This window comes from Pavona decussata, unplaced genomic scaffold (genome assembly GCF_977016875.1).
Source record: "Pavona decussata unplaced genomic scaffold, jaPavDecu1.1 SCAFFOLD_234, whole genome shotgun sequence".
Lineage (NCBI taxonomy): Eukaryota > Metazoa > Cnidaria > Anthozoa > Scleractinia > Agariciidae > Pavona > Pavona decussata.
This window is the reverse complement of record NW_028145639.1, coordinates 1,305,467-1,332,375: the sequence shown is the minus strand read 5'-3', so window position 1 is coordinate 1,332,375 and position 26,909 is coordinate 1,305,467. Positions and strand designations below refer to the sequence as shown.

At 36.4% G+C, this 26,909-nt stretch overlaps 1 protein-coding gene across 1 annotated transcript in view; it reads left to right on the top strand.

Annotated features, from left to right (window-relative positions):
- The first annotated feature begins 11,294 nt into the window (after positions 1-11,294).
- LOC146458044 (tubulin-specific chaperone D-like) overlaps positions 11,295-26,909 on the top strand; it is a 34,239-nt gene continuing 18,624 nt past the window's right edge. Inside the window, exons 1-24 of the mRNA XM_085091232.1 lie at positions 11,295-11,436; positions 12,638-12,688; positions 13,718-13,815; positions 14,162-14,263; positions 15,118-15,270; positions 15,835-15,890; positions 16,260-16,342; positions 16,867-16,916; positions 17,119-17,164; positions 17,639-17,727; positions 18,467-18,510; positions 18,679-18,739; positions 19,288-19,329; positions 19,605-19,647; positions 20,275-20,335; positions 21,082-21,156; positions 21,612-21,643; positions 23,078-23,140; positions 23,935-23,994; positions 24,422-24,518; positions 25,064-25,121; positions 25,231-25,260; positions 25,827-25,912; positions 26,250-26,330. Of these exons, the coding sequence (XP_084947358.1) occupies positions 11,295-11,436; positions 12,638-12,688; positions 13,718-13,815; positions 14,162-14,263; positions 15,118-15,270; positions 15,835-15,890; positions 16,260-16,342; positions 16,867-16,916; positions 17,119-17,164; positions 17,639-17,727; positions 18,467-18,510; positions 18,679-18,739; positions 19,288-19,329; positions 19,605-19,647; positions 20,275-20,335; positions 21,082-21,156; positions 21,612-21,643; positions 23,078-23,140; positions 23,935-23,994; positions 24,422-24,518; positions 25,064-25,121; positions 25,231-25,260; positions 25,827-25,912; positions 26,250-26,330 (1,703 nt within the window). The remainder of the gene's footprint in view (positions 11,437-12,637; positions 12,689-13,717; positions 13,816-14,161; positions 14,264-15,117; positions 15,271-15,834; positions 15,891-16,259; positions 16,343-16,866; positions 16,917-17,118; positions 17,165-17,638; positions 17,728-18,466; positions 18,511-18,678; positions 18,740-19,287; positions 19,330-19,604; positions 19,648-20,274; positions 20,336-21,081; positions 21,157-21,611; positions 21,644-23,077; positions 23,141-23,934; positions 23,995-24,421; positions 24,519-25,063; positions 25,122-25,230; positions 25,261-25,826; positions 25,913-26,249; positions 26,331-26,909) is intronic.

The window sequence follows — 26,909 nt, the reverse complement described above, 5'->3', positions numbered from 1 at the left end:
TGCATTATCTTTACCTGTTTTAGAAATGGTTAAAGCTACTATTTGATCTCCACAATGTAAAAAATGAATGGTCCGATCTTTCCAAATTTGTCTTCTTTTCATGTTATGATTATGATATACTCGACCAAAATACCAGTTGCTTTACATCAGTTCATTCTTCCCTTGGGAGGGGTGGGAGAGTTTGTAACAACTGAAACAACTGAGAATGTTGTAAATATAAAAAGCAGTGACTCTGTACCTTTATTCTTTCAGTTCAACGCAGCTGAGGACACCATCTTCAGTTTGAGAATCCACAGCCAGTTCGGATAACAAGAGGATAATTACTCAATATAAAGAGTGGAACACGGGTGCGTACGCATACTGTACTGATTTGAACACTCAAACCCAAATCCATCCGCGACAAAGAAAGTGTGGGTTTCCTAAGGACTTTCGAACTGAGAGTTTTAAAAACGGCGCACGTCGGAGATTATTTGTTAAGAATCCGAGGTATTAAGACATTTTTTTTAGGGTAGTCGATAGAACGTTATCATCAAGCCATCCATTAAAAAGAAAAAACCATGCTGCCACTGACGTGAAGTATTAAAATTCAGTAAACAAGGGGTTAAGAAAGACGGGCGGTCTATATGTTTTCTGCCCTCTCCGCCTCTCCGAGTAAGGCGATCGTAAAACATCTTCTCTGCAAAAGCTCTCCTCCCTCGAGAAAAATCAACTTTCCAGTTTGATCAGTAATTTAAGAGGGCTCACAGCTTTACTTGTCGTGGAACCATTGACTTATCGAGTGTTATTCTCGCAACGTTTTTTTTTTTCTAACTGAGTCACCGAATGACTTAAGATTGATTGATTAATGCTTTGATCATTGCAGCTCCCACTGGTGATGCTTACAAGACAGTGTATGGAAGACCGAAGACAGGTATGATAAGAGAATCACTCTCTATGTAGATGCTTTTCTTTTAGTTAGAGACATGTTTTGCCGGGAGGATCGAGTTGAGTGTTTCGTAAAACCCTCAGCTGTCCACTATCCAAGAAACAACTTAGAAAAAGATAAGTGAAATGGAAATACAAGAGGAGCAAGGTTCATTCCTGCTACTATTTGGTTTCAACTAGCCGTATAGGAAGTAGTTTAAATGGGTATTAAGGCTTATAGTAAAGGTTAGCAAGGTTTAAAAAATAAGTCTGTAACAGAACGAATTCGGTAAAATTTTAGGCTTGGTGTTTGAAGAATCAAAGAGTATATAAAACTCAACCTAACTTTTTTTTCCAGTTATCCAGTTTAAGACTGATGTTGACACTTTCCACCAAGAAGAGATCGATCACAAGATAAGAATTGACAGGTACGTAATAACAGCCCTGATTTAAAAATATTTGATGCGCTTCTGATTGTGATTGTTGAGCTTAGCCTCTGTTCAACGAACTAAGTGATCAACGCTTATCGCTAAAAAAGTATTCGATGTTTTCGTTTTTCTTATTAAGTTTAAAAGAATCCTTTAATTCTACATCGATTATGCTTATTATTTGAATCTGTCATAGTAGATGTAAAATACAAAGATGCGGATTACAGAACTGAAGTTGAAGTTGCGCGTTAATCCTGAACCCGGGGCATAGATCTGGATACCAGGTATCGGTTAAAACATAACGCAGTGGCGACTCTAATCAATCAGAGCAGAGATCAGCTTTTTTTTCCAGCCAATCACCATGAAAAGCAAAACTAATGGTGGCTTGGCTCTTATACATTTTGTATCTGTTGCATATTTTCTTATTTGAAGCTCGTTATGTCGCCCTTGTTCCGGCACTCAAGAGCCATATTTTGCTATATCTTTCTTGAATCAAAAAGTTATGACCTAAATTTTTCATTCTAGAAGATGGCTTTTATAGTTCAGCATCAGCTCTGAGTGCATTGCCTTTTTTGGTGAAATGTTTTCTCTTGATTCGAAAAATGTCAACGTGGTCGGAGCCAAAGGTTAAGACGATTTTTTGATACTTGGGAAGATTTTAAGCATGGCACAGTTAACTTTCCCGAGAGTGCTTGCACAAACGGCAAAAACCAAACCCGTTTCTTCAATGTTTCCAAAACATCATTTCTTCGTTTATGTAGTCCTTATTTCATGTCAGTTACCTCAGTCACCTGTAGCTTAAATTAATCTTGAAGAAAGCAGAACTTAACCAATGATCACGATCACTGTTCTTTATTGCAGCTTTAAAGCTTTTAGAGGCTAGATTCTGTCTCGAGACGCGACAATGGTTGCTCAAACAAGAGAAGAAGTGACTCAAAGGTACTTACTCCGGATACCCATGTAAGCCCCTTCAAAGATAGCCCCATTATGTCCAAATCTTGAAAGCCAACAACCTCTCGATAACAAACCCTCGTGGACCGCTAAAGTTAGCTGTTTAAGCTGTTGGACGATCTTATCTTAGCGTTGCAACTCGGCTGTCATTTTATTGCCAAATTTAACTAATATTGAAATGAAAATACCTTCCAGTTTTAGGCTCCTGAAAATAATCCCTTCCCGACAAAAAGTTCTGAAAAGTCCTTGCACAAATATAACCCTGAGGTAATTTTTTTTTTTTACTTTACTGGTGTGGATAATTTTCGCTGCCCAATAATGAGAGCTATTCGAATCCCTTTCTATCAATAGTAAAGAGTTATTGTCTCCAAGCAACGCGCCATTAATACAGTATTATTAAAATTTATAGACGATTTTTGAGGGGAGAGAGGAGGGATGACTTCAAACAAGGCACTATATCAAACAAACTACCCACGTACAAGATAGCAGAACAAACGCTGCCTTCACAGAAAATACTGCTCTGGTATTGGTTCACAGGTATGAGGACTTCAGTGTTACTACGCACAGTTTATTTCACGAGGATTTTGTGATCAGCATCAAATTTCTCCTTAAAATATCAATGCTTATTGAACCCTGAGGTCATGAGAATTAGGATATGATCACCTAAGGTGAATTTTCTCCAGTTCTTTTATAAGAAGTATGGGGACAAGATAGGAGAATTTGCACCTTGATACTAGGGGTTAAAGGGTTATGTATATCGGACGGCTTTATCAGCATTCTTTGTATTCCGAGGCCTGTCTCTAAATAATCAACTAAAATAACTAGATGTTTTTCTCTCGTTTTATATTTTCTTTGATTGTATTTCGATGGGCTTTCCCTCATAAACCATCATCGACAGTACAAATCTCAGCCCTTTCCAGACTAATTCTTTAATTTACCATCACACACAGCCATGACCCAAGGGACTATTGAAAACTCCATGAAAGAATCTTCTGCAGGCCTCACCAGATGCAAAGCCCTCTCAGCTCATACAAAGGCATACATAACCAGCACCAGATCATTATGATGGACCAGACGCTGTTCTTGTTTCCGCTTAAAGTAACAATTGTTGAGCATTATACTAAGTAAAACTATTTACTGAATAATCTATTTAACTAAGTCCTCGTAAAGCGCTTCTTCAGACTGTACCAAACTGCGTCTCTAAAGTTGCAACTGGAGCAATTTTGTAAGCAGATTATTACTAGAAAAGAAAAAAGATCTAACCAGTAATGACAGGAGTAGATCCCTAAGTTACATCTCCAGTAGATGAATTGATGGCAGAAAACTTTATAGATTGTTCTCTGGCATTATGGCGATATTTTTAATCCCTTTGTGGCAAAGAAATAAGAAGTAGCACATGCACTCATAATTGCGACTGCCATTGAAAAGCCTCTTTATTCAAGGTACTCACTATAAAGAAAGAATTTCTATTATTTACAGTGTAAGAATTTAATTTTAGAAGATACGTTAGGTTTATGATAACTAACATAGATCAATGTTTACTTCCTCTCTCATCTGTCTTGCTAAAGAAGCAGATCGCTCCACGATAAAAGATTTGACAGAAAGTCAAATTCATCAGATAAACTACTAAATCCAGGGAGAATTTTAATTCTAAGATGAAACTTTCCTAACACGCTAAAATAATTTTAAAGACGACTTTTTGTAACAAAAGATCAAAGTTTCAGTGAGTTACGTAGAGGACTATCTAACGAATATCAAGGTTTAGGGAAGATAAAGATTTAGAGAGTGCGCGTAAAAGTAAAAAACTTATAATTAAACTTAGAAGGCATGGTAATGTTTACGTAAGATTACTAGAGTGCGCGTGTTAGAAAAGAAGTTGTAATTGAACTTAGAAGGAATGGTGATGTTTAGGTAAGATTAGTAGAGTGCGCATATTAGCAAACAACTTATTATTGAATTTAGAAGGGATGGTAATCTTTACGTAAGATTAGTAGAGTGCGCATGTTAAGAAACAACTTATAATTGAATTTAGAAGGGATAGTAATGTTTACGTAAGATTAGTAGAGTGCGCGTGTTACCAAACACCTTATAATTGAATTTAGAAGGGATGCTAATGTTTACGTAAGATTAGTAGAGTGCGCGTGTTAGCGAACAACTTATAACTGAATTTAGAAGGGAGGGTAATGTTTACGCAAGATTAGTAGAGTGCGCGCGTTAGCGAACAAATTATAATTAAACTTAGAAGGGATGGTAATCTTAACGTAAGATTAGTAGAGTGCACGTGTTAGCAAACAAGTTATAATTGAATTTAGAAGGGATAATAATGTTTACGTAAGATTAGTAGAGTGCACGCGTTAGGAAACAACTTATAATTGCACTTTAAAGGGATGGTAATGTTTATATAAGATAAGTAGAGTACGCATGTTAGCAAACAAGTTATAATTGAATTTAGACGAGATGGTAATGTTTACGTAAGATTAATAGAGTGCGCGTCTTACCAAACAAGTTATAATTGAACTTAACAGGGATGGTAATCTTTACGTAAGATTAGTAGAGTGCGCGTCTTACCAAACAAGTTATGAACTTAGAGGGGATTGTAATGTTTACGTAAGATTAGTAAAGTGCGCGTGTTAGGAGACAACTTATAATTGAACTTAGAAGGGATGGTGATGTTTAGGCAAGATTAGTAGAGTGTGCTTGTTAGCAAACAACTTATAATTGAACAAACAAGTTATACTTGCACTTAGAAGGGATGGTAATCTTTACGTAAGATAAGTAGTGTGCGTATGTTACGAAACAACTTATAATTAAACTTAGAAGGAATGGTGATGTTTGCGTAAAATTAGTAGAGTGCACGTGTTAGCACACAACTTATTATTGAACTTAGAAGGGATGGTATTGTTTATATCAGATTAGTAGACTGCGCATGTTAGGAAACAACTTATAATTGAACTTAGAAGGGACGATAATGTGTATGTAAGATTAGTAGAGTGCGCGTCTTACCAAACAAGTCATCAATGAACTTACAAGGGATGGTACACTTTACGTAAGATTAGTAGAGTGTGCGTCTTACCAAACAAGTTATAATTGAACTTCAAAGGAATGGTAATGTTTACGTAAGATTAGTAGAGTGCGTGGGTTAGGAAACAACTTATAATTGAACTTAGAAGGGATGGTAATTTTTACGTAAGATTGGTAGAGTGCGCGCGTTAGGAAACAACTTATAATTGAATTTAGAAGAGATAGTAATGTTTACGTAAGATTAGTAGAGTGCGCGCGTTAGGAAACAAGTTATAATTAAACTTAGAAGGGATGGTAATGTTTATAATAAGATAAGTAGAGTGCGCGTGTTAGCAAACAAGTTATAAGTAAATTTAGAAGGGATAGTAATGTTTACGTAAGATTAGTAGAGTGTGCGTCTTACCAAACAACTTATAATTGAACTTAGAAGCAATGGTGATGTTTACGTAAGATTAGTAGAGTGCGCATGTTACGAAACAACTTATAATTGAATTTAGAAGGGATGGTAATGTTTAGGCAAGATAAGTAGAATGTGCTTGTTAGCAAACGACTAATAATTGAACAAACAAGTTATAATTGCACTTAGCAGGGATGGTAATGTTAATGTAAGGTTAGTAGTGTGCGCGTCTTACCAAACAAGTTTTAATTGAACTTAGAAGGGATGGTACTGTTTACATATGATTAGTAGAGTGCGCGTATTAGGAAACAACTTATAATTGAACTTAGAAGGTATAGTATTGTTTACGTAAGATTGGTAGAATGCGCATGTTACGAAACAACTTATAATTGAACTTAGAAGGTATGGTATTGTTTACGTAAGATTAGTAGAGTGAGCATGTCACGAAATGACTTATAATTCAACTTAGAAGGGATGGTAATGTTTGCGTAAAATTAGTAGAATGCGCGTGTTAGCACACAACTTATAATTGAACTTAGAAGAGATGGTGATGTTTACGTAAAATTAGTAGAGCGCGCATGTTACGAAACAACTTATAATTAAACTTAGAAGGGATGGTATTGTTTATATAAGATAAGTAGAGGGCGCGTCCTACCAAACAACTTATAATTGTACTTAGAAGCAATGGTGATGTTTACGTAAAATTAGTAGAGTGCACATGTTACGAAACGACTTATAATTGAATTTAGAAGGTATGGTATTGTTTACGTAAGATTGGTAGAGTGCGCATGTTACGAAAAAACTTATAATTCAACTTAGAAGGTATGGTATTGTTTACGTAAGATTAGTAGAGTGAGCATGTCACGAAACGACTTATAATTCAACTTAGAAGGGATGGTAATGTTTGCGTAAAATTAGTAGAGTGCGCATGTTAGGAAGTATCTGATAATTGAACTTGGAAGGTTTGTATTGTTTATATTAGATTAGTTGAGTGCGCGTGCTACCAAACAACTTACAATAAATTGAACTTAAAAGGGGTGGTAATGTTTACGTAAGATTAGTAGAGTGCGCATGTTACGAAACAACTTATAATTGAACTTACAAGGTATGTATTATTTATATAAGATTAGTTGAGTGCGCTTGCTACCAAACAACTTATAATAAATTGAACTTAGAAGGGGTGGTAATGTTTACGTAAGATTAGTAGAGTGCGCGTGTTGGGAAATATCTTATAATTAAACTTGGAAGGTGTGTATTGTTTCTATAAAATTAGTTGAGCGCGCGTGCTACCAAACAGCGCATTGTCTCTGAATTTCTCAGATTTTTCACAGGCAAAAAATCTGATGTGTGCTCCCTGCATATGTAGAATTACAATGCAGGTACTATACGTATGCTTCGTGCATTGTGGAGTTATACAGAACTCAGTTTGACCAATCACAGTGCTTGCTTGACCCTGGCTATTTTATAAAAAAGATTAGTAGAGTGCGCGTGTTAGAAACAACTTATAATTGAACTTAGAAGGGATGGTAATGTTTACGTAAGATTACTTGAGTGTGCGTGTTAGGAAACAACTTATAATTGAATTTAGAATGGATGGTAATGTTTACGGAAGATTAGTAGAGTGCGCGTGTTAGGAAACAAATTATAATTGAATGAAGAAGGGATGGTAGTGTTTACGTAAGATTAGTAGAGTGCGCCTGTTTGCAAACAACTTATAATTGAATTAAGAAGGGATGGTAGTGTTTACGTAAGATTAGTTGAGTGCGCGTGTTAGCAAACATCTTATAATTGAATTTAGAAGGGACGGTAGTGTTTACGTAAGATTAGTAGAGTGCGCCTATTTGCAAACAACTTAAAATTGAATTTAGAAGGGATGGTAATGTTTTAATAGGATTAGTTAAGTGCGCGTGTTATCAACCAACTTATTTTTGATTTAAGAATGGATAGTAATGTTTAAAAAGATTAAGTGAGCGCATGTGTTAGCAAACAACTTATAATTTAACTTAGAGAGGAAGGTAATGTTTACGCAAGATTAGTAGAGTGCGCGTGTTAGTAAACAACTTATGATTGGATTAAGAAGGGATGGTACTGTTTATATAAGATTGGTAGAGTGCGCGTATTAGCAAACAACTTATAATTGAATTGAGAAGGGATGGTATTGTTTAAATAAGATTAACAGGGTGTGTGTCCTAGTAAACTACCGATAAATGAATTAGACACAATGCTGAGGTATTCGTTATGAAATAGTTTTTTAAATTAACTAAGGAGGGAAGATGGTACTACATATAAGGTGAGAGTATGTGTGTTAATAGAAAATTGAGAGATCGAATAAGAAGGCATGGTAACTTTAGACAAGCTTTTACAGATCAGTTTCTGCTACCAAACAACTGATAAATGAATAGGAAAAGAATCGTATCTGTTTACGTAAGATTGCAATAAATTAAATTAAAAGGAATAATATGTTTATAAGACACATGGGTTTATGGGTTACCAAAATAACCGATAAATGAATGCAATGTTTGTATGTGCTCCTGTTAATAATCGCCATGTTAGCAAACATTAAGATGAATAATGTGGCAATGTTTATACAAGATTTAAGAGTGCAAGAGGAAATATGCGCATATGGCATGTTAAAGATTTCGATGATAGGTTCGCTAAAATAAAACTACAAGTGAAAAATGAGGAATACAATTTCAGGGTGAGACGTTAAATATGGTGACAACTTTTTAAATTTTAGCCATTGTAGACTAAAATGAAAATTCTCACTTCTAGTTTTCATAAAGTAATTAAAATTTACAAGAGCCAATGGAATTTTTAAACCAGGATGATTTGCACTTCACAGGTAGGCGTTTTATACATGATTGCGGCACCAGCTTAAAACTTAATTCCAACCCTCGCCTACACTCGTTCCTTGTTATTAACCTTTTGCGATCTTGCGCTTTTGTGTGTCTTCCTTCTTTAACTTTTCTGCTGCGAGAATTCGTTAACCTAACAAACTCGGCTTTACAGCATTGTGTTTCACAGATAAGGCTAGCTTAATGCAAAATAAACTTGTTTTATGTGGATATGGATAAGTCAGTTCTCCGTCCTTTAACTCATTCATTTCCGGGTTCAAGAACCGAGCTATGTCTGATGTGGTAATTTTTAATAGATTAAATCTTTGCGTGCGACCATTCAAATGAAAGCTTAACTGACCAACACTTTTCTGTGGTGCTGTTTATAGTGTACAAGTTGGTTTATAATTATATAACATTAGGGCTCATGACTGAACTCCTACAGAGTGAGCACTCCATAATAAAGGCTAATGTGAGCTGGCTTTTCAAATTCGTTCAGAAAACAAAATTATAATTTTTTCCAGTTTTGAATTCCAGAGTAAAAGAGTTAAATGTGTTCACCAGGAATCGCACACTGCGGCTGGTTTCCAGGGTTGCCACAGTCAGGGAAATTGTAAACAGTCAGGAAATTTTATTTTTCTCTGTCCACAAGGTTTGCAAAAGATTTGGAAAAGGTAACATTGTTTCAAAAATATCTACGAATGAATTCATTTCTGCAGCTTCTTCACCGGCTTTATATTGCCAAAGGATTTGTCTTGTAAAAAGTAAGTAAGGGAACTTTTTATCCTGATGAATGGCAACCCTGGCAGCTGGTCTTGTTGTTTCTACCTTTCAGTTTTGAAACAACAGCTTTCTATGATTAAGTGATAATGAAAGATTTTCTGTCCGTGACTGCTAGTTTTTTTACGCTGTTAGCAAACAAAGTAATCTTTTTAGTTATCATTTCCATAAGTTAGCTTTGTAGTGTTCCTTTTTGGCCCTGCCCGGGAGGCCTTAGATTGGGGGTTCAGCTGGCCCAGGGTTTTCCTCCTAGGAGCAAGTGGATGTACAGGGAGGTTTTTCACCCAGCTGTTGTTCCACAACCCCCTTTCATTTTAAGCTAGCTTTTGTTTAAGTTGTTCAGTTTTATTTTTAGTCTTTATGACTCCAGTCTTCGTAGCAGAATTATGTTATGTTTAAAAAGTACTTGTCTAGCATTTAAAGGACCCTTGTCAGCCTCCGCCATTTTCGATGCCAACGAAATTATTGATATTGCATGGTGAAGCGAAATCTTATTGCTTTACTGTAAGTTGTGTTCCTGAAAGTATGTTTCATTATCTTTAGTAGTTTCACAGTGATTTCATTCATTTCGACATGCTCCGAATAAAATATAATAGCCAACTCTCACATATAAACAAAAACAAAGGTGTGGCTTACTAGGGCCCTTTAAATGTCCTTTGAGCTTAAACTATAACTCGTCGGTTCCTCAATTGTGTTAAGGGAAATTTTTCAGTAAAAGTAGATCTCAGTCAGTTTAGGAAATATCGCAACTTTTGTAACCCTCAAGTAAAACACATAGACGTTGAACACCTTGTTCTTTCAAATAAGAAATGAGCCTCAGGTTGTAAAGGTGTGAAAAGAAATATCTTTAGAATTAATTCCTCCATTTGCTTAGCTTACGCAAGTGAAATTGAGTGAAAATACTGACTATTGGCTACGGGTCTTATATGACAAATAATGTTCTTCAGTAAAAGCTCTTAAGTTCTGCCTGTAACAGAATGAGTCAATATCTGCAATAAACACTACTGTATGTTTCTTGAAGAAGATCTGGTCCTCTTGATGTATTTAGAAAGATCTTGGAAGGTAGCAGAGCACCTCTCACTCTCCAGAGCCAAATTCCCGGGCCAAAAGCCCCTGTCACAATATTGTAATCAGTTCACTGATGCTAGAAAGCATCTAGTTGCATTTTGACATTTCCATACATTTGTCTGCATAGCAAACCAGTCGTGAACTGCTACTAAAAATAGTTTGCGGGAAAAAAATACAGGGAAATGTATGGAAAGTTCAAAACAAGACTGGATGCTTTCTGGCACAGCTACATCCCTCCATTTTTTTTTCTTAAAATCCTATTCCTTAAGTGCCAAAAGTTTCCATATTCATGAATTTTTCAGAAGCGATGTTTCATGAAAATTATTTGACATCGGATTTCCATACAAACACTATTATTTCAAGGCGCGTTTGCCTACCCATCAAGATGGATTCCAAAACCGTGATAAGGTCTATTATAATCACCTTAGAAAATACATGGTTTCATGTCTTGCCAGCCACTATGATTTATAGAAATCGGAAAAAACTTTGAATGGTCTCTATCAGATTACGGTAATAGGCCGCATTAGGTTGTCACCAATTCGTAATATGGGTATTTCTTTCTAATTTAAAATTTAGGCTGAAAGAAAAATTGGTCCGAAATATCTGGTTACCACTATGACTTTAGATTCGCGCTAACAAGGTACGGTACATCACTTATCAGGGCCCAAAATACTTACTAATGTCTGTTAAAGCCTTCGTGTTGGAGTGGAAGTTTAAACAGTATTCAGTACGCTCAAACTGTCCCATGTTCCCTGAAAAATGCGTCCAAACATTTGTGTTTCATCCGGTTAACGGGGATTTCCTCGCAGAGTAGAGACAGTAGAATTCTGCAAATAGATTGGTTGACCTGTGGTCTGGCGTGGTTACTCTGATATTTCAGCCCCAAAAGACTGGGAACTGGAGAAAAATAAAATGGCGGCGAAAGAGGAAGAACCTCTGACATATAAACTTGATCATTTTTCTGAATTACACGAAGTAACAACATTGATTGAGTCCATAAGATCCATATGTCATGATGATATTTTACTTGAAGCTGCAGAGGAACGCTTCATTGGTTAGTTTGATTGTTTTTTCCTTTTTTTTTTTCGTTTATTTTATACGTTTACTTGAGTACGAAAAAGGACGGGTTTTTCTTGTCAAAAATGGAAGTTTGATGCTGTTTTATTTATTTTTTGCATATTACAGCTCTCTCATTATTTCAGCAAATGTATTCTATTTGGTTTCTTCAGTTGCATTTAATACCACGTTGTGTTTTCAACAACTTCATTTTACATTTATAGTCATTTTTATCTCAGACCTGTATACATATACATGCATGCACCCCGCCTATTATTATTATTACTACTACTGTATTTTGGTAAAAAAAATTCCATTTTGTGAAAAACTGGAAAAAGGAAAACGTCACAAGAAAGGATGCGTCATTTCTGTTAATTTAATGCCATCTTATACTTCAGGACTTTGTCCAAAAAAACCTACTGTTATTATCTACATGTAGGCTGCAACATTTCATAATGTCAAGTCAGCCTGCACCATTTAAAAGCTTGTCCGTGATTGGCTGTTGGTAATGTGATGGGTATGATCTGCTGTCCTAGAAGTATGCAGGATATTTGTCCCATGAACTTAGTTTAATGGCCTTAGCTCCCATGGCATGGGTCTCCTGTAGCTCAGTGGTACAGCATCCGAACTATTAATCGGAAGGTCTTAGGTTCGACTCCTGATAGGAGGACTCGGATTTCTTTTTTCCGAGTATGCCCGTGTCACTTTCTAAAATAATACATCATTCTCAATCAAAACAGTTGTTAGACAATTACTTTCAATTCTATCCCTAGTAAGTAGCTATGAGATTATTATAATTCCCATATTCCCAAACATGTATTTCATAAGCATTCTTTCCCATTTGTAGGAGGAAGCATAAAACTGCTCACAAACTAACCACTCAATTACACTTGTGAAAAACAGTGAAATGCCACTGAGACTTAAATTGTGAGTTATTTGGGACAATCGACTTGAAAGCGATGTTTGATTGGTTGACCACCTAAACTACCGGAAGTGACCAATCAAGGACAAACTTGCAAATGGCGCGGGCCAACAGCATATGTCATGTAGCCTGATGTAGGGGAATTGTCAATAATCGCTGACTTTGGTGTGGATAAAACTTAACTACATGGCTATTATGCATTTTGATCTTAAATTGCAGCTTTTGTTTAGTTTCATTGGTTCACCCCAAAACACATTATTGTTACCTTTCTTTGTAGTGATATTGAATAATTACCAAGAGCAGCCGCATTTACTGGATCCACATTTAGGTAAGTGCGCCACTGAGACAGTGTGTTTATTCAAAATTAAATTTTCATTGCATTTGCATACAAGATTTTGGTTTCACTTGGGGATATTCATTTTTAATTAAAATATAAAGAGGTTCCTAGATACAAGATTTTGATTGTGAATTACTACATGTAAAATAATTTTTCCTCGGTCACACACGGTAAAATTTAATTAATGTTACAAAAAATGCTTTCTGAGCCATTTTGAGCTGAAGAAAGTAAATATGTGGGCCACTGATCAGCTGTTCCACAATTACAGTGAAACACGTCCACTGTTATTCAAGTGTTAATATAAGAGCTACAGTGTAAAGGTGACTGCAGGAATTTAATCAAGGGAATTCATACCAAACCTTATTGTGGATGTATTATTGAACTGTCCCCAGCAAAGCCAATCAAACAGAATCGAACAGAATATCAAAACTCAATTGAACTCAAACCATGATAGATTTAGTTCAGTAATCAAACACAATCAAACTCATTAAAATATTTTTGGCAATCAAACGCAATTGAACATTCCATTGTCGAACTCTCGATTTCTAAGTTTACTCCATCAAACCCAGTTCACTGGATTGAGTTCAACTGAGTATGATTTCTAAATTCAATCTCAATCAGATTGAGTTTGATTTTGTTTGATTAGTTCAATTGTGTTCGATTGGTTCGGTAGTTGAACTCACAAAACTTTACTTGTTCAATTGCGTTCAATTAATAAATGCAATCAAACTAACTGGATTATGTTCCATTGAACTTGATTACTGAACATTAGATTGGCAACAGCTGTATGCCTGGACTGTTTCATTTTGTCTGGATGTAAAATTTAAAACAGTACCAGTATAGGACCACATAGTACTATACTATCTCCCTGAAGGAACACTCAATTTCTCGGTTACACTGTAGTTGGTGACCTTCATAACAGATATAGTCGCTATATAATTTTAGGTTTTTTTCTACTTGTGTTGGCAACCCAAAAATGGTCATAGTTTGGAGATGGCACTAACAACCTGTTATTTTTAGATTGTCTTGTGCAGAAGCTGCAACATATAGTCCGTGACTCAACAAATCCTGCCAAAGTGATTCGTCAAGCCTTTAAATATTTATACCTCATTACCAAGGTTTGTTTATACATCTCACATACAGTACATTATATTGTTCTTCAGAACAATTGCATCGCATGATGCAGTTAGTGGGCTGATCCATCGAAGACTGCATATAATAAAAGGAATGTATCAGAATGTATTGATCAGAATTTTAAAAATTTTCAGGCTCTTGCATGTATTTTTTGGAAGTTGGTGGAGGATCAGGTTAATGAGCCTCGTGCATTCCTTCCGCGAGTAAATCTGCCATTTTTTTTAACTTAACGTACACTACAAAATTAAAACAACTTATTGTTCATCTTATGTGAAATGCAATTATCACTAAAATTTATTACTAACAGGAACTCTTATTTGTACAATGAAGGTAAGGGGGCCAAAGTATGTGATACGTTTGTTTGCTCATGAAGTCACCGATGTTGAACCAGTTCTTGGAATGCTGTCCGAGCAAAATCCTCAAGATTGTGAGGTATGTTATAACTGGTCCAGAAGTGTTTATAATAACAATTGTTAATAATAACTTATTTACAGACAGTCTACGTCATGCGTGACCAGTATTTCCGAGAATGAAATGAACGTTCAAATTCCTCTTTGTAATGTCTGGCATTTGAATGGAATGTTGAACATTTCTTTGGAAATCTTGTTGGCGATGTTCAAAACTGACATGTAAATTTCAAAACTCTGTTCAAAGTTCAAAAATACTTGTCACACATGATTTGGATTGACTGTAATGATCATGCACCCCTTAAAAATGTACATGTACCCCCCTCCCCCCTCCCCCATAAGGGCCATTGGAATCCAAGTCTCTTACAGTTCCCAACCTCCCCCTCTCACAGCAGTTACCTCTTAGGTCATTTGACAGCCATGCAAAACTTTAAACATTCTTGTAGACATAGAGATCAGGGTAATGTTAATAGCTGTATAAGATTAATGTGAAATTAGGGCATAATTGCTTATGTCAGTACACCATAACCAATTATTGCAAATCCCTGGCCCTTTGGGTGCAGACAATTTTTAATAGAAACGGACTTAGAATCGCATTTACATGTATGGCAAATGGCAAATGTGAGATTCACATTCATTCAATATTTTCTTGAAAAAAATAGCATATACATGACAATAGTGCCAAATAAGTTTGGCCTCTGATGCTAAAACTACTCAATTACACATCTAGGAAACTGAAAACTGTGAGTGGCAAATGTAACATGGTCACTTCTGCCATTTGCCATTTGCCGCAAGCATAATTCTAAATCTCTTTTAATTTACAGTATATTTTCATATAACAAGACTGGGTACTCTTTTAACTATTAAACTATTTTACAGACGTGGGAGACACGATATGTGCTGTTGTTGTGGCTGTCAATTGTCTGCATGATACCCTTTGACATGGCTCGTTTTGATGGGCTCAAAGAAGTTACTGCTGGAACAGTGGAAAGGCGCAGACCAGTAGTGGAGAGAATCCTTGAAACAGCTAAGGTATTGACAGTTAAAACAATAGTTGTGATTTAATTTAAGTTAGTATTCTTGGTAACATTTTGAGTAATAGAATATTATAATTATAAATTTTCTGCTTTAACACCCTAATAACAGTTGAAAGAACAAATTCTCCTATCTTGTCCCCATACTTTTCTCATGCTGTGGAGAAGTTTTTAAAATAATTTATCAAGAAAATTCACCTTGGGTGATCAATTATCCTTAATTCTCATGACCCCGGGGGTTGAATTTATAAGCATCGATATTACAAGGAGAAATTTGATGTTGATCACTGTTAGGGGATGACTTTCAGCATCCATGGATGGTAAAATTATAAAGCAACTGGTTACTACAAATAACTGTACACTGTAGGTTGTTAGGTTGAATCTGTAGACACAGGCAAGGGTTGTAGGATTCAACTTTGAGAAAACCACGACAATCGTTAGTGAGACAAGTCCTACACAAAAAAAGAACAGGTATGGCATACATAGCAATGAGAATAGGCGGTAGACACATAATTCATGGCGAGGTGAAGTAATTATTAAGTTTTGTTGTTTGTTATTTCAGATGTATTTGTCAGTTCCTGATAAGTCAAGAGATGCTGCAGCATTGGTCATTTCAAAGTAAGAATTCATTGTTTTGTACACCAGTGAACATACTAGTGAAAAAAAGTAACTGATTTGTCAGACATCCTGTACTGAACATACAGACATATGACACTTCTACATGTACAGTGCACTGTATATACTGTGTGAGAGTGGCTGAGGCAATTTACCGTAAAACTTGAATGACTGCATACTTCAAACACATTCATTTGGAGCACTTGTTCTGTGGCATTTTATCAAATAGTTGTTGTGTTTTCTTTAGTTAACAAAGGATTTCAAAGTTACCAGTAACTAATTACATGACTGTATTGCTTGATCTGTGACTATCTACAGGGAAGTAAATGACATACACTAAATCAGTTACAAATTTATTCTGATTTATTAAAGGTTTGTAACCAGACCGGACGTCAAGAAAGAGAAACTGGCTGAGTTCCTTGACTGGTCCTTGATAAGGATGGATAAGGCAAATGGTCTGTATTGCTGAACAAAGCATTCATTATTAATTTTAAATATTTTTACTATTAAAGCATGCATTCATCATGTGATTGTTTTGCATACAGTATATATTAATTAAAGAAAAACTTTAAAATAAATTGTAAAGTTTCGAGGTTGGCATTTTTGAAACCTTTTTAACAGTCTTGATATTCTTTAGGTTTTGTTTATGTAGCTGTTCTTTGTCAAAATTGTTGAGTATTACTTTAGTATATTTGCTGTAGAATTCTGAAAAAAAAACCTCCCTACCCAAAAAATACTATGAATAAAAAATGAAAACTTATGTTAATTTATAAGTAAGCTGACCAATCCTCAGAGTTATATGCATTGATCACCCTTCTGATAGTAAAATGGCATGAATATATTTAAGTCCATGGACTATTAATGTTAGCTGCTTTTGGTTGTTAGCTTAGTATTTCGGGCTGTAATTTGATCTTCTTTTATTCGTTTTACTTCCTAATTTTTCATTTCATTTAATTTCTTATTTTTGTTTAATGATCAGGAGAGACAATGAATGGGATACTGTTACTCACTGGGATCTTAACAACATTGGTGAGTCTTGTTGTAATGTTACTTTTATCAAGTCGTTTACTTTGTTTGTTTTTGTTTTTGGTAGAAAAAATAAGTAGCTTACTGCATGCTGTCAATTTTCTTTAAAACGTACTTTTTACAAATTAATGTAGTTTTTAAATTTATATAAATACTGTGAACTAAAGCTACCTGTATTTAACTTTGGGTATCTGTCTCTTTTTAGGCCTTGCTGTTTAAACATGGGAAGAGAGAAGATCTCATACCATTTGGTAAGTGATAATGATGGCACAGATTTAGTATTTCTGAAACTTTCATCTCTCACCATCTGCTAAACTTTTATGTACATTTGTACACCTGTAGTACACTGTAGCAAGGTATTTAACAAACATTTAGTGGATTTTTTTACCATAAAACAGGGCAATTTCTGTTTCTATAATTGTTGCAGTTTAACCTCCATCTATGGACACTTGCTGTAATATATTTAAGGAAGTCAAATTTGATTAATAGATTTGTCTTGTGTTTGTGCAGGATGATAACCATACCTATCCATGCCTATCATTATTATTATTTATTTGCTGTTGTTGTTTTGTTGTTTTTTGGAAAAGTTTAGGAGCCAATGCATGTAAATTTGTTAGCTAGTGGGCTCACTGCAGGCATGTACATGTAGTTCCCCCTTTCCCCTCCCCCGCTTCATCAAACCCACCTTACAAAACAATGATTGATAACTTTGTTTTCATATTCAGCTCCCATAGTGTTGAAGCAAACAGGAGCTTGTCAGATATCCAACACGAACAATACACTATTGAGGAAGTTAAATATTAAACTTGTACAGGTACAGTGTGTGTCGCAATAAAACTGCAACATGATCAATTATTTGGTAGCTGCTCTTGTGCTGTCATTAACATGTAAGGATTATGGAAAACTACAATACAGGTTGAAACATATGAAGGGACAATTCCCTTGATGTATTGACCTGTGCAGACTAGTTACAAGGGAGTAGTCCTATAGAAACAGTTCAAAAGTCCCTGGGGACTTATCCCTTTAATTTAAGCCAAAATTAATTTTGGTCCCTGCAACTTACAACAGCATCAGCTTTTAGTGTAGTTATTTTTTGTAAATCTGCAACATACTTAGATTTGTTTACAAAAGTGGTCAGTTCACATTCATGATGGGACAAGTCCCTAGCTGACCTGTGCCAACCTCAATGCCCCACAGGAAAATACACTGTAAGAGTCTAGTCATCTTTACTGTTTGTGCCAGCTTCTTTTTGTGCTAGGTGTTGCACTGCAATGCCACTTGACTGGTTTGTTTGGATTGTGACATCAACTTTTTGACAATTTTTTAAAGACAATCAAATGTAACAATGGAGTCACAAACATTACTTAAGGTGGAAATTGACAACTCCACACCTCATAAGTCTTCAATGCAGATCAACATTGCAAAATGAATAGAAACTTAATGATAATTGACAACAGTTTGATTCTCATACTGTAAAATGCATGAGACAGTCGATATGTAGCCTAGCATAGATACAGCTCTCCAATAAATTATGATCTCTTCGTTTCCTCTAGCGTCTTGGTTTGACTTTCTTAAAACCAAGGATAGCAACTTGGAGGTAGGTGATGCACCTATAATAATATGCATTTTTTGTTTTTTTTTTAACTATTATGTGCCAGTATCTTATACCCTGAGCATTATGAATTGAAGGCCTTACATTTAATATTAGCATGTACATGTAGAGTAAATCTGAGTTAAATTATAATGTGCAATATTTTTCTGTTAGATATCAAAGAGGAAGTCGTTCCTTGGTGTATAACTTGGCAAATCCATTCTCACAAGACCAGGTACTGTATTACATGTACAATCCATTTAATGTAACATATAGTCACTTTTGTACTTGATCCATTTCTATTGCCACTGAATCTTTTAGGGGGGCTTCCTTGGTGGTAAAGTTTAACTTCTTTATCAGCCAGTTTTTCAAGTGATTTAATGTTTGCTGAGAAACAAATTACACAAATTGAAGGGTCTCATGCAAGACTATTATAAATAATTACTTTTTAGGCCAATTTTTCATTTTGCTCCAAAGTACCTTAATTTTTATATATCACCTTCAATTTGGTCAAGCAGAATCGCTCTCTGGGTTTTTTTTTTTTTCACTGCAATTTACTTTGCCTGTCAGTATCTCATATCAATGCACCTATCTTTACTAACCTGAGTAAAAAAACACATGTCGTTTCACAGTGCCACAACTTGGCGCAGTGAAACAACATCTGTTTACTGAGGCTGTTATCTTACTTATCTTACTTACATGTAAGTTAATAGCATAATGTATTTGGTCTTACTGATATGTGTGATAATACATCACTTACTATAGTCATCGCTGTGTTAACAGAATAAAAGATACCACAATGCAGCAGATTTAAACATGGACAACGTAAGTACATGGATCTACGTACACGTACAAGTGGATGTAATGCGTTATGCTGTTTGTAAATTTTATTAACTCTAGTAATCGATGTACTTATTATTAAAATGTAGCTAATGACACAGTCATGTATCTATGTTATGAAATACAACTGAGCTGCATCTGTAATATTATAAATATTATGTTTGCCATTGTTTCCTGTACATGTATATTTGTAACAGTTAATGAAAATGCCTATTTACAAGTACATATAAGTTTACGCATTCAAAATTCTGTTGTTACAGGAAGAAGAGTATGATATCCCTGAAGAACTTGAGGAAGTGATTGGTAAGTTCTAAAAAATAAAAATAAAATAAAAATTTACGAGATACACGTATTAACATACCAATGCATGCAAAATGTGGGCGATAGTGTGTTAGGTGTAATAAAAATAATCATATAAATTTTATACTTAATTATCCTCTATCTGAAAGGGTCTTTGTAGGGAAAATGAAACAAACAGGAAGAAACAAATATTTCAAATAGATCATAACATGGTTAAGACTCCCAGCTCTGGTTATGTACAAGCGAGGCCAGGGAGTTGAACTCGTGGCTACCGAGAAACAACTCCTGATAGTGGTCAGAGCGGGACTTGAACCCGGGAGCTTCAGACTACAAGCCCAATGCCCTAAACACTTGGCATGCTGCCAACGTACCACAGATACTTTTTTTACTTACAGCTTCATACATTTGTCGTACTTTTAATTGACATTATATTTGAATTTCTGATGTTTCTCGTTAGAGACAGAGTTGCAAAATTCAAATGCCAAACCGTAGCATGTACTTCCCACAATTCATCTATTTATGTTACATGAGCACTTTCGTTCACCACTCTCGAACTTTTGGCTGTCAAAGGAGCCAGATAATTATGTGCTTGCATTTAATAGGGGACAATTATTAAAATTTCTTTCGCAGAGAAACTTCTTGCTGGCCTTAAAGACAAGGATACGGTGGTCAGATGGTCGGCTGCTAAGGGGTACGTTTGGACAATAAATTGTTATAAATTAAAAAATTACACTTGATCTTGTCGCATTTAGTGTGTACATGTTTGCAGATACCAGAATTAATCAAAAAATAAATCATTTTATTTAAGTGCCGATCAGTATTTAGCGCAGAGCACTAATAATTGGGGACACTCTCCATATCGGATTAGAATTTTTAAATGTTGTTTTTTGAGGAGGGGGAAAACTGGAGAACCCGGAGAAAAACCCTCGGAGAAGGGATGAGAACCTACAACAAACTCAACCCACATATGACACCGAGTCCGAGAATCCAACCCGGGCCACACTGGGGGGAGGCGAGTGCTCTCACCACTGCGCCAGCCCTGCTCCTTAGAATTGTATAAAATAACCAACCCTCAATCACAACAAATTATTTACTCTAGACAAGCCATCATCAGGACAAATGTCGCAGTCATGAACTAATGTCGCAGTTCATGACTGCGACATTTGTCCTGATGATGGCTTGTGTAGCGTAAATAATTTGTTGTGATTGAGGAATAACAAGTTTTTAGATGGCCAACTTTTATTTTTACTGTCATATTGATGGGAAATTACCTTTGGAGTGAAAGCATAAGCATGTGTACTCCATTGAAATAAAAAAAAAATTAAAAAAAATTGATAATTCGTCGGAGAAAAATTAAGCGTTTGACTTCAGACACGTTGACGATAGCTGTAGCAGTGACATGTATTCCGTGACGTCTTCCCTTATTGTTTCAAACAGTGTTGGTAGAATAACCGGCCGACTTCCTCAAGAGTTAGCTGATCAGATTGTAGAAAACGTCTTAGAGTTGTTCAGGTAAGAATTCGTAGCTCACAGTCACGTTTTGAGGCAGTGATCACTTGTACCTACATTGCAATGCTTTGAAAAGCTACCAGATACACTGTATGTTCTCTCTTACTATCATGCATGATGCGACTGTGTTTAAAACTTCCTTTGTATGTGTTTTTGTTTGTGTTTTGTTTTTTGCCAATTATTGCTTTTAATGATAAACATATTTTTTAATCTCACATTTTTCGTCTTCTATTGACGCTTCATTTTCGCCCGTTAAGAACAAGATTGGTTTTCAGTAACGAAAGCTTTGTGATTGAATAAATTTAGTAATAATTTTTTAAGATCGTGTTTGATTTAAAGTCGGCTTGTTACCTGATGTTGGTTAATGGAGTCTGTGTTGATGTTTTTGAAATGTCTTGTTGTATCATGGCATATGGCGCTATCTTATCTCTCTCTTTTTTTCTTTTGTTTGTTTGTAGTTTCAGAGAATCAGATTCCGGTTGGCACGGAGGTGAGTTTATTTTCAACAGTTATTCGTCGTAAGCTTTGTTCCAAATGGGAATCCCGAATCATCGAGTTTGGATTCGAGTTCGAGTTCGAGTTGGACTTCGAGTTAATTCGATTTCGAGTTGGAATTCGAGTTGAAGTTCGAGTTGGAATCGTAGTTGTACAACTATAAAAATACAAAAAGCAAAATACCAAAATAGTTCGTTATTTTCGAGAGCGCGCTCTCGAAGGGCGCCCAAATAAAATCAGACTTCCCCCCCCCCCCCCTCCCTTCCCCCTTCTTCCCCAAACAAAGGATGGCATGTATACGATTTTTTTCGCAAAATGTAGATACTAAGCATGGTATATACCGGAAAAAAATGGTGTACGACAAAAGAAAACAGTTTCGATCTGTTCAATTGAAAAATACCAACGAATTTTCAATAAAAATATCCCTACTTGAACTCCCTTGTCTATTGTCCTTTCTCCTATGTGGTTTTTGGAACGATTGAGCGCGATTTCAGTGAGTTTTGAGTTCCATTGATTTTCTCTCTTGTATGGCGATACAATGCAAGTGCTCTCTTCATTTCGTCATCGATCTAAACAGTCTTTTGGGAGATACTGAATAAACAAATAACGTTTTGTCGTTGGGTTTATCTGTCCGTAGCTTTTTCTGCCTAGACGGTGGAGTGGCTTAGTTTTAAACTACAGTAGGTCAGATTTTTAGTTACCCAAAAGATATAGCCTGGCGGTTAGTTGTCTTTTCCGTGCATGAATTTTGAATTTTCTGCGTGGCTCTCATTCATACACTTTCAATAGCTCCCACCAGTTCGAAACTTAACACGTGCGAGTGACACATTCATTTCGTGGGGGCTATACATAGAGAAGCTCGGAGGTTCGCCAGTCAAATAGACTGAATAGTTTTATTCAAGCGGCTCAGCGGCTCGCCAGTCAAATTGAGTTTGTTGATACAACTACAAACGTGATTGAACAAAGCGTCTGATTATTACGCGCCTGTTGAAATAATACAACCGCCGGTGGTCCCCTGTGACAAAACGATCGTCGCAGGAAGGGAAGAAAGAGACGTAAGCGATTTCTACGGATGATTTTTACCGATTGATAACGGAAATTGGTGAAAATCGATAAATTGATTTCGTGTGTCAAATCGATATTATTGATTTTTCATGGAGTCCAACTCGAAGTCTAACTCGAAGTCCAACTCAAACTCTAACTCGAACTCGAACTCGAATCCAAACTCGATGAATCCTTACTCCCGTTCCAAATTAGTGAAATATTTCCAAAAGCGATCTGTTTACAAACCGTTAAATGGATTTAAACAGTTGCTTTTGAGCGTAGCGCTTTTCATTCACCACTCCGTGTCGTTACAAAAGTTATTTAAGTTAGAGTTAAAATTGAAATGGAATCAATGATATAATTTTTCTCTCTTTTCCTTGTTTAGGATGTTTAGCACTTGCTGAGCTTGGCCGAAGAGGATTACTGTTACCTGACAGACTTCCTGAAGGTTTGTTGACTAGTAAAGATTTTAAAACTTTAAGGCGCTGTTACACTGGCTGGGCAACTTTTACTTGCCCGGCAACTTGTCTCACAATCTCGTTGCGCCGTTTTGACACAAGTTGCATGGATCATTCCCAAGTGAAAGATGCCCTGAAATGAACATGTCTCGCAACGTTTCTGTTTTTGTTTCTTCTTCTCGCAAAGGTTGCAGTAACAACAAAAATTGCGAGGAATGCTCATTTTATGGCGTGCTTCACTAGGCAACGATTCGCGCAAGTTGCAACAAAAATTGCCTAGTGTAACAGCACCTTTAATCAGGGACATTAAACGACAAATATGTAGCAAGTCCATAAAACTCTCAAGCAAAAAGAGATTCAGTCTTTCCTAAACACGTTCAACGGAAGAAATACATGTAATACAGCATCTTATTTCTTGAGAATCAGACCCAGTGGCAGTTAGCCAGAGCGGAGGGTGATATCAACGGAAAGTTCGTTGGTGCAAACATTCCTTGCAGACCAATTATACGTGATTTCACTTCTCCCTATTTCAGTTACAATGTTTGTGCCCCTGGGTGTCCGTGGATGAGATTCTTGTTGGCCAATCAGGATTTGTACCTGTTATTGCATTTGTTGAAAATTGTGTCGTTCTCTTCATCTCCCGCATTGTCTGAGTGCCAACGTTGTCTAGTACAAAGAACTCAGTGTAACTGGGGAAACGGGCCACGTTGCTGGTTTTTCACAGGATTATACAGTGTGCTTTCCTTCGAGACTCAAGAATGAATCTTTTGTCTTCTTTATCTAGTCGTCCCTGCTGTGCTCAAAGCTTTGTCTTACGATGAAATGAGGGGATCGTACAGTGTCGGTGAGTAGACTTATTTTCTCGATTTCCTTTGATTAGAAGCTCTTATTACAGCGTTATAGGGAGACCCGTGGTGAAGGAGCTAAGTGTACAGAAAGTCACGTGTTCTACTCTCCTTTGGTAGTAAGATTTTGTTTCTTTGTTTTGTTTTGGCCCACACTCCAGACATGTTGAGCACTCCATTCTTGGTTACACCAAAGCTCTTCCACAATTTCAAACATACGAACCTCACGACAGTGCCAGTCATGAGCAGTGTTAACTGACTTATTCGGCCGCTGTAGTACAACAATACTTTCAAGTCTTGGTAAGGGGTGCCATTTTAATCCCACCTTCACGGATGCATGGCGCATCATCCCCTGCGCATGGTCAATGGTGTTTTGGGATTTTAACTTCCCCTTCTCGTGTTTTCACCATCTTGTTTTATTTCCAGGTAGCCATGTTAGAGATGGTGCATGTTATGTCTGTTGGTCATTTGCCAGGGCGTATGATCCAAAAGAGATCCAACCACACGTTCATGAAATAGCCAGGTAAAGTGTTCATGTATTGTAATTTAGGTAATCACATTTATTCGCACTCAGTCCGAGTTCCGTAAATTTCTCATTTACATCTGGTAATTTTCTCCTTATTTTTGTTTCACCCGATGTAAGATGTCATGCTTTTGTGGTTGGCCAATCGTTGTGGTGGTACAAGTGTAACCAATCTATCTGTACGAGAGCAGAACTTATTTTTCTGTTCTTGTTTCACTCACCGTGGAAGGCGTGTGCTCTCGCAGACTACCGTGTAATCCACATGCATGGCGATCGCATATACTCCATTTGAAATGATAAAGTATGCACTACCGACTAACGATCTCTAGCCGGTTTCTCTGAAATTAAATCTGTAGTTTTCTTATGATCGCTGGGATCGTCGCAATCACTGCAGTGTACTATCACTGAAAAACGTGCACAGTAACAACAGCGAACGTAGCGCTTGATACGATCTCTGCTCGCCAAATTCTCCTTATTGTAGCTAGTCAAAGTTCGGATGCGGTACTTGTGTTGATATTTTCTGTCTCTTTTTTTTTCCTTTTCAGTTCCCTTGTAACCGCAGCTTTGTTTGATCGTGAAGTGAACTGCAGACGGGCAGCCTCTGTGAGTGTTACTTAAACCAGTACTGTCGATTGTGTATCCACGCCTGTTTTGTTTTTGTTTTGTTTGTTTGTTTCTTTAATACTGAATGAAGGAGTTTTATCTCACACAGGCTGCGTTTCAAGAAAATGTAGGGAGGCAGGTGAGTTTAGTAATCGTTATACTGATTCTGTTGTGAGTCCAGTCGTGTGTACTGGTTATCAAATTTGACATCGAATTGAAACTGTATTCGTTTGATTGATTGATTGATTGATTGATTGATTGATTGATTGATTGATTGATTGATTGATTGATTGATTGATTGATTGATTGATTGATTGATTTGTCAATGTCGGTTTACGCATGCTCGCTGTGATCACTGAGATACGTGCTTAGCGGTCGCAGCGATTGCGAAACTAAATCTATGAGAAACGAATGTTTGGTTTATCAAAAGAGTTGATAACTTAAGGTAAATTGGCCACCGTAAAGAGATTCGAGTGCTGACGTTTTGAGCGTAAGCCCTTTGTCAGAGCGAATCAAAGAATTATAGGTTGTATTTGTTTATATAGTTTTTGGTTGGATTTCGGTATGATCGCCGCAACCCCAAGCGCTTTTTTTCGGGAATATGTTCAGCCAGTATACCGGCGAACCCTCAGAAGGACGCAGAATAATTCTTTTTTCAGTTGAGTTAAGTTTTTATAGTAAAGACGCAAACGATTCTTTTTGCAGGGAACCTTTCCACATGGTATTGACATTCTGACGTTAGCAGATTACTATGCGGTTGGAAACAGAGTAAATACGTATTTAAATGTTAGGTAAGAATATACCGGCTTGTTGTGGTTTGTACCTTAAAAATGTTGTGGTTTACAATTTTTTGAGGGTTTGATTCTTACTTCCTCTGTCTTTCCTGTATTTATACCTTACAATTTTTTATTTCCCATTTATTATTATTTTTTATATTTCCCATTTATCTATAGAAGGGGCGATGCAGTGGGATTAAAAACATGAAAAAAGTTGCTTGTATACATATAGGTGCATAAATTTCAGGAACGCTACTAAAAAAAACCAAACAAACAGAAAGAAACCTGGTCTTGCATACCCTTGGATTGAATTGTTCATTGTTTCCTTGTTTGTTTGTTTGTTGTTTTTCAGTGTGTCCATTGCTCAGTTTAAGGAGTACACGCGAGCCCTCATCAACAATTTGAGTGATGTCAGGTTGCAGCACTGGGACGGGTAATCTTCAGTGTTACTGAATTTGTAAAGCTTTTGAATCTAATGGGTTGTTCTAGTCTTCTTACGTTCGGAGGTTAGGGATTCTGACGTTTGGGGGTTAGTTTTCTTACGTTTGGGGGTTAGAGATTCTTTCGTTTAGGGGTTAGTTTTCTTACGTTTGGGGGTAAGAGATTCTTACGTTTGGGGGTTAGTTTTCTTACGTTTGGGGGTTAGAGATTCTTACGTTTGGGGGTTAGAAATTCTTACGTTTGGGGTTAGTTTTCTTACGTTTAGGGGTTAGAAATTCTTACGTTTGGGGTTAGTTTTCGTACGTTTGGGGGTTAGTTTTCTTACGTTTGGAGGTTAGAAATTCTTACGTTTGGGCGTTAGTTTTCGTGAGTTTGGGGGTTAGGGATTCTTACGTTTAGAGGTTAGTTTTCTTAGGTTTTGGGGTTAGAGATTCTTACGTTTGGGGATTAGTTTTCTTACGTTTGGGGGTTAGTTTTCTTACGTTTGGGGGTTAGAGATCCTTACGTTTAGGGGTTAGTTTTCGTACGTTTGGGGGTTAGTTTTCGTACGTTTGGGGGTCAGAGATTCTTA